The sequence below is a fragment of the Manduca sexta genome, chromosome 15, assembly GCF_014839805.1.
Source record: "Manduca sexta isolate Smith_Timp_Sample1 chromosome 15, JHU_Msex_v1.0, whole genome shotgun sequence".
NCBI lineage: Eukaryota > Metazoa > Arthropoda > Insecta > Lepidoptera > Sphingidae > Manduca > Manduca sexta.
In genome coordinates, this window is record NC_051129.1 from 10,544,807 (window position 1) to 10,562,094 (window position 17,288).

A 17,288-nucleotide genomic window follows, 5' to 3' on the forward strand; every position below is an offset into this window, starting at 1 on the left:
AGCTATTGCAAGTAATTTATCAACAGCCGAAGCCTACTATTATTTTTTATCATTTAAAAATAATATCCACAGCACGAATAAGTAGCTACCTTACAAAGTTAAGCTCATAAAGTAATCCATTTTAATACTGCGGTTTCTTTACAATATCCCAAACGCGTGTTAGCCCTTCGTCAAAGTTATAATTAGGCCTGTAAAACAAATTGATACTTGATTGACGTCACTATAATAACTAAGCGCCGTCTAAAATACCTAAGCCAAGTGAGAAACGTGCGCTAATTATCGTGAACATTACGTAAAACTCTCAAAACGTCTGCCACACATCAAAATTTCACGAACAAAAAGTTGCTTTGTAATCTTCTTGTTGTTCGAAACGGGAACTCCAAACTCATTAGGTGCCGTAACTTGTGTGTAAGCCCCAAGCGCGGCCTGCTACATAAATACATCTCGCTCTGTACTGAGATACTTTGTTTGACATACGACCGTAGTAGACGTTATGAATTCCTCAAATACACTGAAGCGACACAAGATATGAAGTAGCGCGTAATACAGTTGTATTATTATGCGCGCCTCTTGAGTGCTGCGACTTGGGAGACACTCGCTTGATAATTTGAAACTATTTTGTACATGTCTACGAAAGACCACATACGAGGGCTTAAGTATGTTGCTGTTTGTTTCTCAGTAATGTTTATTACGTTCCTGTGTCTAACGATGATTTAACGAAATTTGTCTCATGTAGAATTAAAGCAAAGGTTCGGCTTTAATATTACAATGATCAGCTAATGTTTCGCTAAAATAAAAATAAAGTAAGAACATTGAAATATAACTGTTTTACGGATTTTATCGCGGTTTTTTATGTTATCATTTTCTCCCGACGTTTCGAAGACTGCAGCCATCGTGGTCACGGGGTGGGCTGAGATTGTGGTCATGCGAAAAGTCAAACTTACAATATTTACCTACATTTTACTATTATATATTTTTTTTATATTTAGCTGTTGACAGTCCGATCTACGCAGAATGAGCTCACAGTGTCTTGAAATCTGGCAACCGTCTTTAGGATTCCGATTTAATTAAACGTAGAGCAGGATCCCAGGCTTGTGCAAGCTTCCAACCATCTTCTCTACTGAAATTCGGGTGTCTGTTAATTTCAATAACCTCGCGTATCAGCCTAGTTAGAAATCGTTGTTCTTGGGCAAGGATTTGTGGCTTGTCTGGTTACAGATAAGATTGGAGCCTTCTTCAGTGGTCAGCAACTGCAGACTCCGTAGAACGGCGGTGTTTAAGCCAGCTGTATGTTTTTTTAAGCGGGTCTCTATATACATCGACGGCTGAAAGGCTAATTGATTTACGCGACATTTTTTCGTAAATTTTTAACTAGGTTAAAGAAAATAGAAGAAACTGCTGATTTTAAATACTTATATATGAAACTTAGTGTCGGGGAAAAATGTCGCTTAAGTCAATTAGCCTTTCATTCGTAGATATAATTATTGAAGAAAGGAAAACTTATGATACGGTACGAGATAAACCTAAAGTATAATAATAATAATATCAGCCCTGTATTATATAGTCGCCCACTGCTGAGCACGGGCCTCCTCTACTACTGAGAGGGATTAGGCCATGGTCCACCACGCTGGCCTAGTGCGGATTGATAGACTTCACACACCTTCGAAAATCCTATACAGAACTACTTAGATGTGCAGGTTTCCTCACGATGTTTTCCTTTACCTTAAAGCGAACGATAAATTCACAAAGAATACACACATGATTTTAGAAAAGTCAGAGGTGTGTGCCCTTGGGATTTGAACCTGCGGACATTCGTCTTGGCAGTCCGTTCCACACCCAACTAGGCTATCGCCGCTTTTGCAACCTAAAGTATGCAAGTCGCTAATTAATAATAAAACATTTATTCAATAGCAATGTTACACGAGTACAACTCACTGCAATCCTTTTATCTTGCAGGCATTACTATCACCAAACGCGATTGTTTGTGGATCGGACTGCAGAGACGAATGGCCGCAGGTTCAAAACCCAAGGCACACACCTCTGACTTTTCTAAAATGATGTGTGTATTCATTGAGAATTATCGTTTGCTTTAACGATGAAGAAAAACATCGTGAGGAAACCTGCATACCTGAGAAGTTCTCTATAGACATTTTAAGGGTGTATGAAGTCTACCAATCCCCACTAGACCAGCGTGGTGGACTTAAGCCTAATCCCTCTCAGTAGTAGAGGCGCATATGCCCAGGCAGCAGGACAATAAATTATAATCATTATTTGATATTTGGTACATACTAAATAGGGCCTTTTCTTTTTTGTTTAAACTATTGAATGACGAGACGAACAAACCACTCCTTTGTTAAAATTCTATTGCAGCTTCCAAAGGATCGAGCTGATAGTAAGTAGTCAGTCACTCATGGACCTAGGCAATGCCTGACAGCCAAATCATAGCCTACGTGAAAAAGCTTAGTAAAGTTTTGACTAGCGATAAACACATAAACTTATGAAGGCCACTTACACGATACATCTTATGCATAAATATTCGAAAGTATTTAGGTTATTTTTCGAACCTTCTAAAATAGTTTGCGGTTTACTTACCTTGCGTATCACACTACTCCTCCATTCCTAATGTTAACTGATAAGTAGAAATTCATTCTTGTAGAAATATATTTTGTGTAGTCCTCGATGGGAGAACGCTAGTACGAAGAACTCATGATATATTCTCCAGAAAGTCACAGGTATTAATATACGACGATATTGTAGGTGTTCATAGAATGTGTCATTTAAAAGTACAATCAATTAACCTACTAGCTCATTAAACGGTCTAATGATGCAAAAGAATTAAATCATTAGTACTTGACCTTCTTATTATACCAGTGTTTATCAAATGTATTACATATTCACATACAATATATATACGACATATGTAACAAAGATATTTTTAAAAGTAAGAATAAATTTTTATACAATTGTTATAAAGAGGAAACTAGTGTCGATATATTATCATTTGAATAAACGATAAAATCATAACACCATTAGAGGAAAAATATGTTGCAAATAATGATCAAATAAAGGTTTAAAGGAAAATGCCTTTATTGTAAAAATGTTATTATTCAAATCCATTATCTGGCAGCACTGTATCGCTTAAAACGTATTTACAATAGTTTCAATCGCTAAGTACAGGCATAATGTTATATTGGAATGTAACTTTACATGAATCAGCGAATGTTCATATACAACACGCGCTGTTTAATTTGGTTTTACATAAATTTACCAACAGTTCCTATTCTCGGGCAGAGGGCGCCACCTACAAGCATTATTAACAAGTCATGATTAAAACATTTCTAGCCGATCCTAATTCGTCAATCACACTAAGTACTCTTATAATTACAAATAAAAATATTAAATTCACACTAACTTATTTACATTCCCTAATGAACTCGTACATATTTGAAAACATCATATTTCAAAATAACGGTTCCCTACCTCATGTCAACTATAGTTATTGCTCTGTGGAACGGTTGGAGCCGGCCGCGTGGCGGGTCCGCACCTCTAACGTGTTTATAATCTTCACAACACATACTTTACAAATTATACATTAAGGCGTACACTTCATTCTTTGTAACAATCTCAATTAATAATTTCACTATTGTTCTCACAATTGACGTATTTATTACTATTATTTCCATAAATCACATGATAAAACAGAACATAGTTAATACAACAGAGTCAAAAGTACTCTTAGATAACAAGATTTTCTGATAGCGCATCTTAAGTACAAGTTCACATAACGAAGGGAAACCGATGTCAGTAAAATTAAACTTTTACCGTTTTACCGGGTGACATCTAAGTCCCGCTGTATTTGTGTAGATATATGAGAAACAATTTGAAAACTGTCACTAACTAACAATATCACTCATTATATGAGAAAAAAAATGTTGTCAAATATTTAATGAAACATCAAAATGGTAACAAAAGAAAATAATCACTGAAGGTATAGCGGTATCTATTCGAAGTGCACTTGGAAAATGATTTAACAGATAGCGGCGCACGGCAGGTCAACTTCGCTGCAATGTAGCACGAACCACGACACGAACGTCCGTATCGCTTGCTTGTCATTGGTCGAGAAACCGACACGTGACTCGAATACTAGTCACTCGACCAATCACAGTTCAACGACACGGATAATCGTGTCATGTTTCTTATGCCACATTTTAAGAGTTTGATAAAATAAATATATAGTCTTCAGTATTATTGTTTTCCTCTATAATATTATTTGTAGTGCCTTAAAAGCCAGCGGGGCTATAAAGCCTGGGCTTAAAGGTGCACTATAAAGTATCAGTAATTCAAGTAACCTGGACTAAGGTCGAGCACTAAGGCCACAATACAAGCATTTCCGATATCCAAGTATAAGATGTATATTTTTTATCTATTTTACACAAAGCATAATGTAATTTTATTAATCAACATATCGATAAGGACATATACCACTATTAGGGCTGTTTCTAAGATGAACGAGTGCGTGGGACAAATGCATACATTTGCCTCCACTTTTTATAGCCTCGCTGACAAATCTTTGGCACTACTTTAGCAGTCTGAGATAACCACGAAACGTCGAAGCGCCGCCATGTACTACCAGCTATCGTAAACATCAAAATCGGCCACGTAAATGCTCTATTCGAGTACAAGCGAAATTATACCAACGCTACATGTAAATAGCCTTCATTTGAATATTTCATTGTTTGTTTAAAATGTAAATACCTATACTATACAGATTAATATACGTGTAAATTAATAACTTGTAAAGACTAAAATTTGTGTTAAAATTTATTTCGTGACAAAACAATTTATACCGTTGTATTACAGCTAGTATAGTAAATCATTGAAACATGTTCTATTGTCTTATATTATTTGAGCTACAAACGTGACTATCATGCTAGTAATCAGATATAACAATGTCTAATAATAATTTGTTTATAAACGTTGTGTGAAGCCGTACCTTCAGTGAGTAGTTTGCAAGCGACCAGAATATATTGAGACGCAGTGAGAGTTCTAAGAGCGGTGCTTGTTGCGGTTTATGGTTTGGATGAGGCGGCGGCCCCACCACTCGTCCAGGTTGAACGGTCTGAAGTTGGCGAGGTGGCGCGGCGCGACCACTTCCTGGTAGTACTTCGCGTCGTCGCTGCCGCGCTCCAGCTCGCGTGTCACCTGCAATCATACTCAAGTATATTAACACTACATTTCAACTGCCTCGGTGGCGTTGTATTAAGTGCGCGATATGACACGGCGAGGTCCCAGGTTCAAACGTCGGGGTCGAACAATGCCCGGAATTTGTGCCCGATATAGCGATAGGCTAACCCTCTATTACATCATAGGCAAGAACACGAATGGCGAAAAGAGGGTGCCCCGATTTCACCTCCTACAACTTCAGGGTCATCCCTGAAGCTGTAAGAGGAGTGTATTTATAGAGTAAATAGAGAGAGAAAGTGTGTATTTGTATTTTTACAACACACATCTCTGTTTTATAAGCGAGGTGTGTTTGTCTTTTTTTATATATTTCAAATGAGACTTGTCACCAGGCTAGGATCCTCTATCCATACTCCTACTAAAAGATCGTAACTGTTTTCTTTTAGGTAGGTACCTATAAGCGAATTTTGGAATACAACTTCTCTTCAAGGTCGTTTTGTTAGGACTGCACTGTATTTACTATCTGGTGCAATGTTAATATTGCCCCGGAAAATTTATAATTAGCAGTATTCGTTGAATTTCATACGACTTTTAATCTCAAATATATCTACTGCCTTCATCGCATTCATTTTATCTATTAGATAATCTTGATAACCTTCAAACTTTCTGTATACATTACTGTCAACATAATTAATCATTTCGTTGTTTGGCGTTAAATAATAAATAAAGTTACATGTAATATGTTACATAAATGTGACTTTTATGATTGAACAATTAAGGCACATTTATAAAACAAACAATGATTTAGTCATTAATTAAAAATAAATGACATAGACCATACCTTATTCCAGGAGTCATAAATATAATTGATGATGTCGTCGTGCTGTCCGTTCTGGGTGTTGTTATTGTTGTTGTTATTATTGTGTTGGTGTTGGTTGTTGGGCGCTCCCTGTGCCGGCGGACTCAGTCTGGCGCCATTGTGCCCGCTGTGGTTTCCGCCGTGGTTGCCGCCATGATTGCCACCGTGGTTCCCGTGGTTGCTGTGGTTGCCGTTGTGACCGTTGCCGTTATGCCGCTTGCCGCTCATGTGTGGTAAAGAGCGCGGACCGCTGTTCACATAACTTGATCTGGAGAACAACATGTGTTTTTTTTAAATTTATGTTATTTATTTACAGACAACATTCATGAACAATCACAATGGGTATGTTCTGAACGATTCTGAGATTAAACCAAAAATCAGTCATCAGTAAGTAGGTATGTCTTTATTTTAAGGATCAGGTGCAAAAGGTGTAGAATCCACAACCCTAAGTAAATCTACCATCTATAAACATCCATAATACAAGGGGAATCACAGATTTTTTCATTTTTATAACAATTGTATCCCTGATATTGTCACAACATTCTGTTGGCAAAGTATATTTTGAATGGATTTATGTAATAATATTAATAAATATATTAGATATATTAGATTGTAGGTATATCATATGATGAAATTAGAATAAAGCTGAAGAATTTGTTTGTTTGAATGCGCTAATCTTAAGAACAATTAAACCAAAATAATATGAAGATATATTAGTGCTGAGTTTTTTATTTCAGAATAACTTTTTTGAGCAAAAGCTAATAGAAAACATAACACTTGAAGTTTGGTTTCTCTCATTGTATTTCTCTTTATTCTACAGGAATATTTGGAACTGTTGTTTTACATAAACCCATTTATGGAATAAAGCAAAAACTTCCACAGCTATATACTATATAATACACCCTTATTTTTAGTTTTAGTGACATGAAGGCAATTCAAACTACAATAAACATTTAGTCATTTATGTACATAGGTGTTAACAAATGTAAATTTAGTATCTCACACCACATTAAATTAAATTAACATATTGAAAATGTAAAGTTTATTCAACTTTACCTACAGTATTTGACAGTAGTTGGATGATAGTAGTTATAGGAGAGATAATTTACTTTTATTATCACAGAGAATATTAACTCTGCAATGTTACAATAATATGTATGTATACATATAATACTGTTTTAGTAATTCATTTCATAAATTGCAATATGTGTGGGGTTTTCGTCAAGGGTATAAGTCATATCTTAAAAGGGTTTAATAGAAGTATAACTATTATGCTACAATAAACTTCACTCCTGAATCAGACCGATTGTGATCGTGTATGTAGCTGTTGCTAATACATCAAAATGGATTATACCTAATGGATACCAATCTTGCAACAGTCATGACTTTATCAATTGTTACGGAAAAAAAAGTGAATGCTGCAAATGTGTTTATGGCATAACCTGGTAACTAAACAGGTGAGCCACATTATTCAGTTATCACCACTTGTAACCTCTCAAAATTATGAGGGAATCATAATTGTTGTATAAGCCTTACAGGAAAAGGTTGCAGATTGCCAAAGAAACAGAAGTTACTTGAGCTTCCTTTTTGCATAATCTTATCATGTTTCTTACCTTACTAATATTATAAATGTGAAAGTTTGTAGGAATTAAAGAACATGTTATTTTTTTTTTTTTAATTTCAATATAGCAAAATGTTATAACATAATAGTGAGGGTTTTATTTTCCCTTTCCTAAAGTATATAAATATGCTAATATAGTTTAAGCATAGGTAAAGGAATGTAAATGTAAAATTTTCAAGGTAATATTTATAACAATAAAAACAACCATCCACCCGCTATCAAACAATCAAGGTTTGTAGATAACAGTGGACTCTGATTTTAATAACCACACTTACAAGTGCCTAATCAAGCTGACAAAATGCATCCTTATAATCTATAAATATTAATAATTTCCTACAAAATATGCCAACCAGGCAATGTTTATTGATAAACGAGCATATTTTTATACAAGTATATGACTATCAACAGCTACTTTGTGTAATAGTTTATAAACTTGTGATAACAGTGTGCGCGTGGCAGATAATAATATAAATATCACGCACACAACTCTGTATAATAGCACGGTCTTTGTGTTTACTGTGAACAAACCAGCTGCTAAGTATTAACACGAGCGGCCGACGTGCGAGGCAAATCTAAACGCTCGTTTTAGTCACATGAACGGCAAAACAACATTTACGAAAGCTGTATCTATGTACTTATACATAACATCCTCCGCCAAAGAAAGTAAGAGCACGCGCATACGTCGGGCCTTCCTTTGTTAACAACAAAATATCGACGTTTTGTAAACGTGAAAGTAAGCTTAGATGCAAGCGAAAGGAGATTCTCACCTCATATTGTTACGATCCATGTTTCCAAACAAAGATGTCTTGAATTACACGCTAAAACTACTGATAAACACTAAGTATCGCTAAACTAAGCTAAACTTATACTCTAATACATTTCTAAATAGAGGATCGAGTAAAAAATATGTAAATAATAATAAATTTCTAAAGATAAATAGACGGGACGCCACACGACACGACACACATCTGTCAAAAATAATTGCTATCAGCTGCACTTCCGTACAATGAACTCGCGTTGTGATTGGTCGTCATCCGTTCGTTCATAGTTTTAACCAATCCCGAGTGAATTTGTTGATTGCGCAAAATCATTAGATCCAATAACGCGGGAAAGTGCAGAGTGAACTATAGGCGTTTACGAAGTCTGTTTAAGTAATGATTTGGCTAAGAAGAAAAATCAATAATATAAATTAGCAGATATTTCGAAATATAACATGTAGGTTTTTTTTTTTTTAAATATTCACTTAGAAAAAACTCAGGTCTAAACTATTAATATTACCTAGATATTAAATAAATAAAAAAATAAGAAATCAATACATTTTATTTACTGCTCAGAGTATTTATAAGCTTAGCATTCATTATGATATGACGAGCCGAAGCAAGCAGCCCACTGGGAATTGACTCGCTACGTTGATCCGCAACGCTGTAATGCTTTTCTAGTAGACGCACTATTATGCACTACACCCTAGACTACGAGGCGGATTTTTGCGTTGCGATGACGGGCGGCGGCGCAGCGCGGGGCGGCGATTCCAGTTGTAAATAAAAATCTTGCATTGCGACCATCAGCCGATGAGTGGACGTTATTAAAATTGTTAGTTAAATATTTTTTATTAGAATAATAAACGTCATAATTCTATATAGTTCATCACTTTGAGGGATATCTAAAAAAAATATGACCCTGAATTACATTTCATATTATAAAACAATTTTAGTAATCGATTACTAATAACTAATATTCCTTGGAGTTAGCCATCACTAGCTTATAAAAATGTCAAACTAATGCAATTTTTTTTACATGTAGCTGTGGTCCGAATTTGCTAGCGTCTTTTTGTTTTTTGTCGGTTTTTACTTTAATTACTGTGAAATAAGTTTATATTGAATTAAAGAAATGCGTAAATAAATAAAAACTGCCTCCTAAAACTACAAGAATGACCGACAAATTGGGTTTCGAAGACCTACGGGCTAAATATAAAGTAAATATGAATTCTAACCTTATCTATAATAAACAAGTACACGTACAATATATTTTTAATTTTTTTGTGTTTTCAGGATGTGCTCACTAAAGCTTTTACAACTAATAACATTGACTTGATTGATTCTTTTTCTAAAAATATAAATGAGACCGACAGAAAGGCAGCAATGGATCAGGCGTTCCGAGATAAACTTTTGGATCTGCTTATAGAAGATTCAAACACTCTGGAAAAATTCGTAACATTTTGCATAGAGTCCTGTAGAAGGCAAATGGTAACTCCTACAATGCCTGTAGTTTTACTTGGGGATATTTTCGACGCTTTAACACTTAACAAATGCGAGAAAATGTTCAGTTATGTTGAGAATGGAGTAAACATTTGGAAAGAGGAATTGTTTTTCGTGGCGTGCAAGAACAATCTGCTCAGAATGTGTAATGATCTATTACGGAGACTATCTCGATCACAAAACACTGTATTTTGTGGTCGTATTCTGTTATTCTTGGCAAAATTTTTCCCATTTTCTGAACGGTCTGGACTTAACATTGTATCAGAGTTCAACCTTGAGAATATTACGGAGTTTGGTGGAGATAATACGAGTACACTAAAAGATGTTTTGGAGGAAGAGATAGTCATTGATAATGATAAGAACAAGCTGACCATTGATTATAACCTGTACTGCAGGTTTTGGAGTCTTCAAGATTTCTTCCGTAATCCAAATTCTTGTTACAATAAACTGCAATGGAAGACTTTTGTTGCGGTAAGTTTTTTAAACATTGCATTGGGTATCAACTAAAATGTATGGTTCAGTAGTTAATTTGGCTGCTTTCTCATAAAGATAAAAATAATTCAATATAGCATTACTCAACAACATACTCTACATCCTTTAACTGATATAAATGAACAAAAATGATTATATTTAGTAATAACAAAATTAGAGTAGTTGTTCCAACTTTTATCTTTTTTATAAAGAAAAAAAAACTTTATTACGGATTGTATTGTAGCACTCCGGCAGTGTACTGTCAGCATTCTCATCGTACAAGTTGGAAGCTGTGGAGCTGCAGAAGTCGAAACTGAACCGTGTGAAAGCCGTCACCTCTGATGTGGAGATGCAAGGCTCTGGAAAGGAACAACACTATTTTGCCAAGTTCCTCACCAATCAGAAACTTCTGGAATTGCAACTGTCGGACTCAAACTTCAGAAGATGTGTGCTCATACAGTTTCTGATACTGTTCCAATATTTAACGTCCACAGTTAAGTTTAAAATGTGCGTGCCTACTTATATGTTTAATGGATGAGTAGTAATGTAAACACAACTCACATAAAAAGTTTTTAACTGGTTTTAGATATGAAAATTATTATTACACCTGAATATATTGTAGTGTTGATTGTACCCGCAAGGACTTACACTCACAGCTAACTTTACAATTGCCAAGAGAATAAAATTGAACTGTATCCTTCTGTGTATTTTGTATACATGTTTGTTAGAAATTATTTGATGAAGTAGTTATTGTGTTCCACTGTGCACTTCGAATGTAGATATGATTTATTATTCTCTAAATAAATTCAGCACTGTGTTAAAATTTTTAGGGAAGCTCAAGAATTAAAATCAGAACAAGTTGACTGGGTAAAAGAGACTACAACACTCATATACCGTTTGTTGACTGAGACTCCACCAAATGGAAAACGATTTGCGGAATGTGTAAAAGATATTCTTAAAAGAGAAGAACACTGGAACAGTTGGAAAAATGATGGATGTCCAGGTAATTATCTGAAATTCGCTTGTTTAGTACAGAAATTTAAGCAACATAATATATTATTATGTAGTGGCAACTTCATAGTATTTTGTTTTATTAAACCTAGCTTTTAAAAAAACAATTTTTTTTCTTATTGCCATAGTAGGCAAACAAGCCAGCTGTCTGCCTGATGGTAAGCAGCATTCGCCGTGGACTAAAGCAATGCCAGAGGCACAGCCAAATCATTGCCTACCAAAATGTGCTATTAATAAATATAATTTTAAGTGAATAGAGGGAATTCTCACTCAATATCTGGAAGTTCTATTGAAGAATTGTATACGAAATTGGGAATATCTTGCGTAAATCTAATAAAACCTCAGTACTAACAAAATGTATACATGAATTTTGAAATATTTCGTATTTTTTTTTAGAATTCCAGAGGCCTAAGCCCCCAGTGCAAGTTGATACTGCAGATGAAGTAAAAAAGTCGAGGAAACGACGGCCAGTTGGCGATATTATAAGGGAACATGAGATTCAGAAAAAATCTTACATGGGCAAGTAAGTGATTTATTTTATCCTGTTTTATTGCTACATCATGTGGGAAGAAGTAAATAGTGGATCTACTAGCTATGCCTCTGATTACCGTTTTAAGGATAAAAGGTGTAAGTGTATGTATGTTTGCTTTAAGAGTTTACCCAGACTTATAATAACAAACCAGATTTCAAATATCAATTGTAATATTGTTAACTGTATGTGTGTGTGTTTTTTTTTTGTTGTTTTTATGTGTATGTAGAAAAATAAATAGTTAAAATGATTTTCAATGGTAAATGTAAGAAACAAGCACACAACAGTAATGTGTCATACATTATCATATATTTTTTTGGCATTTGGTATTTATAATTATGCTAATTTATTGTGTCCATGCTATATATTATCTGGGATATAGCAAATTTAAAATAAGCCCATATTATAGTAAGCCATAATACAAGATCTATTTTTCAATTTTGTTTTCAGAGGTTTAGAAATTTTTATAATTCACCACGTATTATATGTTTTCAGTAATGATTTGACGAAGCTATGGAATCTGTGCCCAGACAATTTGACGGCGTGTCGCTCCAAGGAAAGGGACTTTATGCCTTCCTTAGGTAAGCTTAGTTTATAATAATATGTAATAACAAACTAAAAATATTCTCATCATATTTTAGATAGCTAGGAATATTGATAACTAGTAATTTTTTTTTACTATGCAGGTGTCAACAAAAACAAAAAACATATTTATACCATAAAAAATGGTTTATAAATATTTGTTTCTCCATTTAGATTGTTTAGACTTTATACCACCGGATTATCGTCATCACTGGTAGGACACACGCATTTAAGGGCTAGCTGAATAGCTACCATCATAATATGTCTATTTCTACCGCTAGGCAGCAGAGCATGCACCGTTGTGTTTCGCGTGCAGTAAAGTGCCACGCAGTACTTCGTAATTCAAAATTTTGTATACTGTTGGTACTGTTTATGTGCGTTCATATCGCTTACCATCAGGTGAGCGGCATGTTAGTCTCGTCATTTACGACAGTAAAAAAGTGAAATAATAATAATATCAGCCCTGTATTATATACTTGCCCACTGCTGAGCACGGGCCTCCTCTACTACTGAGAGGGATTAGGCCTTAGTCCACCATGCTGGCCTAGTGCGGATTGGTAGACTTCACACACCTTCGAAATTCCTATAGAGAACTTCTCAGATGTGCAGGTTTCCTCACGATGTTTTCCTTCACCGTTAAAGCGAACGATAAATACACAAAGAATACACACATGATTTTTTAGAAAAGTCAGAGGTGTGTGCCCTTGGGATTTGAACCTGCGGACATTCGTCTTGGCAGTCCGTTCCACACCCAAGTAGGCTATCGCCGCTTCTAAAAAAGTGAAATGCTCGCTGATTATCCCTGAACGTGCCTGTATAAAAAAAGTGTTAATCTAGTGTTATGAATTAAGCCACTGTAGACCTTTTTTAATCTTATTATATGACATGGCCTTTAGCAGCAAATATACGCTGTAGAGTTTTACTCGCTGCGATTTCCTCCAGAGTCGTACATGACGAGCGGCGACGCCGGCGGTGGTGGCGCGGGCAGCCGCGGCGCGGGGTGGGGCTGGCGAGCTCTGCGGCTGCTGGCGCGGAGGAGTCCGCACTTCTTCGTGCACACCAACAATCCCATCGGACGCCTGCCCGACTACCTCGACGCCATGGTACGCACCAACATAAACTATACTCTATTTAATAATTAAGGTCTGGGGGCCTTTTCCGTCCACGGGGGTATATCCGTCTATTGCAGTTTCGGGAGTTGTGTTCGAAGGATAGCTTTAATAGCCGTTTACGTAAATAGCCCTTCGAACATAACCCTCGTAATTGTAAAAAGACGGATTAACCCCTATAGGCGGAATAGGGCCCCCTAACCTCATAAAAAAAAATACAAGTGTTGTCGTCCTTAAAATTAAACAAGGTCTATATGTTATTGCACAGGTGGAGCGCGTGACTCGTGACATGGCGGCCAACGCCGCCGCCACCACCAACGGGGAAGCGTCCAAGACTAACGAGAAAATTAAACAGGTCCCATATATTTTCTTTCTACTTAGCGTAATACCGAAAAATCGTAAGACTATATTGTTGGAGTTAGGGTTTTTATATCCGCCTGAGCCGTGACCACAGGTATAAAACCGGCCATTGTGATTATAAAACCGGCCGGTAATTGCTTCATGTTCCGTGATTAGTCCGGTTTAAACAGGCTGGCATTATTGTGGCGACTAGCGAGAGATAATTAGCTCTCATCAATCGATACTCTGGACCTCACTCCACTCCGTATAAAAAAAAAGTCCGCCATCCAAGTCTATTCCTCATCGGTCATTCAACAAGCTCCAGTGAGATCATTGATGTCTTGACGCGTGACGTTGAGCCAGCGTTTTTGGACAATCCGTGGGAACGTCAACCTGGTTCTATCTGCGAGCAATTGCGACGACATGCTCGTCATAATGATGCATCACAAAGAGATATATTTTTCAGGAAGCTCCTGAAGAGGACGGAAACGAGATAGAAACTGATATCATTAAGGAGGGAGACGCTAATGATATAGAACAGGTATGGTTATGTTTTTATAATTATAATTGATAAATTAAGGTACGAATCGTACCAAACATGAACGCTGCGGCGCACGCGACGCCATCTGGTACTATGAGCTTGAACAGAATACCTTTTGTATATTTCCTTTACTCACTCTATTACATACATTTCTTCCTAAATCGTTTATATTTCATTTGTGGCGAAAATATGCTTGATACATACTTGGTTGATAACACTCTTTTTTTCTTATTGCTTTGAATGACGCGATGAGTTTGCCATTCGCCTGGTGGGAAACAATACGACCTCCCATAAACAGTAGAAATACCATCCAACATCTAGAATTACAAAGTATTGTTTGGTATTCCATTGCGCTCGCCATCCTGAGACGAGACGTTAAATCTTATTATGTCCATTATATACACTGTTGAAAACGGTACCTTAATTTTCAGAATATATTTTTACAAATGATTTTGATAGGTACCGGACTCCACCCATGCGGGCGAGGAAGACTACGACAAAACATCGCGTTCAAGAGTCACCATGATCTCTCCAGCACAACTTGACGCTGTGTCAGCCAAGCTCACCGATTGGAAGAAACTCGCCGCCAAACTAGGGTATAAGTCTGACGAAATTCAGTATTTTGAGACAGAGAATCCCACCGACACAGCCAGAGCTAAAATAATGTTGCAGTTGTGGTTCGATGACGACGAAGATGCGTCAGTCGAGAACCTTCTGTACGTCATGGAGGGATTAAAGATGGCGGACGCCTGCGACGCGCTTAGAAATGTCAAATGACATTCGTGTAAACGTAGATTTAAGCAAATAAAGTTTTAATGAAAAGTTGTTTCGTTTTCTTTGTGTCCAGAGACAATGCTAATAATATGATATGTAACAATATGCAGAAAGTTATTAATAATAATAAGGAATTAATTGAATATTTTTTTATAGTAATATAGTAGGGTATATTTATGAAATAAACTTCTTTGATAAAAGTGGTACCTAGTTTTTAGGATACCTATCCACAAGTCCTATCTGCCGCGTAAAATTTACCGTGCATACAAAATCTAGTGTGGCTATACTATCATTGGATACTCGGTACCGGGACGTGTGAAAAGGTATTAATAACTGATAATGTATCATAATTTGTATTGTGAAAATAACATCTAAATCTGCGTAATAAAGCTGATATTCTATTGTGAGTGTTAAGTTTTTATTATTAGTGACATACCATAACCCAGAGTAAAATGCAAAGTACTTAGAGGCGCAATGTTTTTTTCTCGTTTTTCCAGATTCTGAAAGACTGGATAGATTTACTAGATTCTGAAATAGAGTAGCACGATTTTGCGACAAGTCTGAACTACCTAACCTACATAGTAGGTACAACTATAATTCCTACGTGCTGACAATCCGTGAAACGGAAGAATAAGATAATATACATTACCTACTTGCAATTGAAATTAATACAAATTGTATGTCATACTTCCGACATATAATGTGTCTTTTGCTACTTACGAGCAATATATCTCCGTATTGCTCGTCGCTGCACGCGGTAGTTGGAAGATCTTCTCAGATGTGCAGGTTTTCACATGCTGTTTTCGTTTACCGTTAAAGCAAGTGATAATTCACAAAGAATACACACATAATTTTAAAAAAGTCAGATGTGTGCCCAGGGGTCTTGAACCTGCAGGTATTCGTCTCGACAGTCCATTCCACACCCAACTAGGCTATCGCCTCGTCGCATAAACACTGTATGTATAAAAATGTATCTGAATTTATTTCACAGAATTTTTGTGTAGGTGAGTATTTCCTTTTGACAACTAGGAATATTTGCTACGCTTAACTGATGGTGTCAGCAAAAATTTCAACCTCACGCGGCCAGAATCAGTATGGCGATAATTTGAAGTTTATAGAAATAAATATGTTTATAATATGTTTACTACATCATTGAGATAAAGTCAAGATACATTAATAGAACATAATATTAATAATAATAATATCAGCCCTGTATTGTATACTTGCCCACTGCTGAGCACGGGCCTCCTCTACTACTGAGAGGGATTAGGCCTTAGTCCACCACGCTGGCCTAGTGCGGATTGGTAGACTTCACACACCTTCGAAATTCCTATAGAGAACTTCTCAGATGTGCAGGTTTCCTCACGATGTTTTCCTTCACCGTTAAAGCGAACGATAAATTCACAAAGAATACACACATGATTTTTTTACAAAACTCAGAGGTGTGTGCCCTTGGGATTTGAACCTGCGGACATTCCTCTCGGCAGTCCGTTCCACACCCAACTAGCCTATCGCCGCTGTCAACATAACATAATATCATATTCAACGTAATAATAGATTAATTTTTCTAACCTAATTAAATAGTTTGTTCCCTGATTTATCATTCAGGAATCATGACATAATTACTGCTACAATTGATTCTGAGAGTTTTTAGGAATACTTCTATAATACATTTTTTTTAAAGTCGGTCTGTCTTTGACCTCCAGATGGTTCCATTACCGTAATTTTTTTTTATTTATTCCGCCAGTATGTTTTATAACATCTAATTTACTATTGACACTCACAGTTTGTAGTAGTGAATTAACTAAAAATATTAAGTTCGTAGCAAAATTCCGGATATTTAAATTTCGCCACGTCAACACCCAATGTAGATTTTTGTTAATTTCCTGAACCATTTTTCATACAAATTAAATCTGAAATCAAAGAGAGTGTTGCCACCCACAGTACATACATTTTCTCCGACTCTGCATCCCGAAAATACTTATAAATCTTATAAAAAAACCATTCAACAATGTC

The 17,288-nt window shown here is 36.1% G+C and overlaps 2 protein-coding genes across 2 annotated transcripts; one reads left to right on the forward strand and one right to left on the reverse strand.

The window, feature by feature from the left end:
- Window positions 1-3,063: 3,063 nt before the first annotated feature.
- LOC115446724 (putative uncharacterized protein DDB_G0283431) lies at window positions 3,064-8,653 on the reverse strand. The gene is made up of 3 exons (XM_030173497.2): window positions 8,429-8,653; window positions 6,023-6,308; window positions 3,064-5,202 (listed from the first exon to the last, which is right to left on the reverse strand). Exons 1-3 carry the CDS (start codon window positions 8,446-8,448, stop codon window positions 5,047-5,049), a joined length of 462 nt encoding a protein of 153 aa, XP_030029357.1. The 5' UTR covers window positions 8,449-8,653; the 3' UTR covers window positions 3,064-5,046.
- A 772-nt stretch (window positions 8,654-9,425) lies between these two features.
- LOC115446732 (THO complex subunit 1) lies at window positions 9,426-15,320 on the forward strand. The gene is made up of 10 exons (XM_030173505.2): window positions 9,426-9,633; window positions 9,710-10,387; window positions 10,632-10,894; window positions 11,218-11,390; window positions 11,795-11,921; window positions 12,423-12,508; window positions 13,452-13,612; window positions 13,887-13,973; window positions 14,424-14,498; window positions 14,958-15,320. The coding sequence occupies exons 1-10, from the start codon at window positions 9,589-9,591 to the stop codon at window positions 15,273-15,275; spliced, it is 2,013 nt and encodes a 670-aa protein (XP_030029365.1). The 5' UTR covers window positions 9,426-9,588; the 3' UTR covers window positions 15,276-15,320.
- Window positions 15,321-17,288: the final 1,968 nt, after the last annotated feature.

What these genes read in the sequence shown, in the direction of transcription:
- LOC115446724 (XM_030173497.2), bottom strand. Translation starts at nt 8,448, where the DNA reads ATGGATCGTAACAATATGAG. An exon ending in ATGGATCGTAACAATATGAG is followed by an intron (nt 6,309 to 8,428) that starts GTGAGAATCTCC and finishes GTTGTTCTCCAG; the next exon opens with ATCAAGTTATGTGAACAGCG. An exon ending in TTTATGACTCCTGGAATAAG is followed by an intron (nt 5,203 to 6,022) that starts GTATGGTCTATG and finishes GTATGATTGCAG; the next exon opens with GTGACACGCGAGCTGGAGCG.
- LOC115446732 (XM_030173505.2), top strand. Translation starts at nt 9,589, where the DNA reads ATGACCGACAAATTGGGTTTCGAAGACCTACGGGCTAAATATAAA. An exon ending in AATGGAAGACTTTTGTTGCG is followed by an intron (nt 10,388 to 10,631) that starts GTAAGTTTTTTA and finishes ATTGTATTGTAG; the next exon opens with CACTCCGGCAGTGTACTGTC. An exon ending in AAAAAATCTTACATGGGCAA is followed by an intron (nt 11,922 to 12,422) that starts GTAAGTGATTTA and finishes ATATGTTTTCAG; the next exon opens with TAATGATTTGACGAAGCTAT.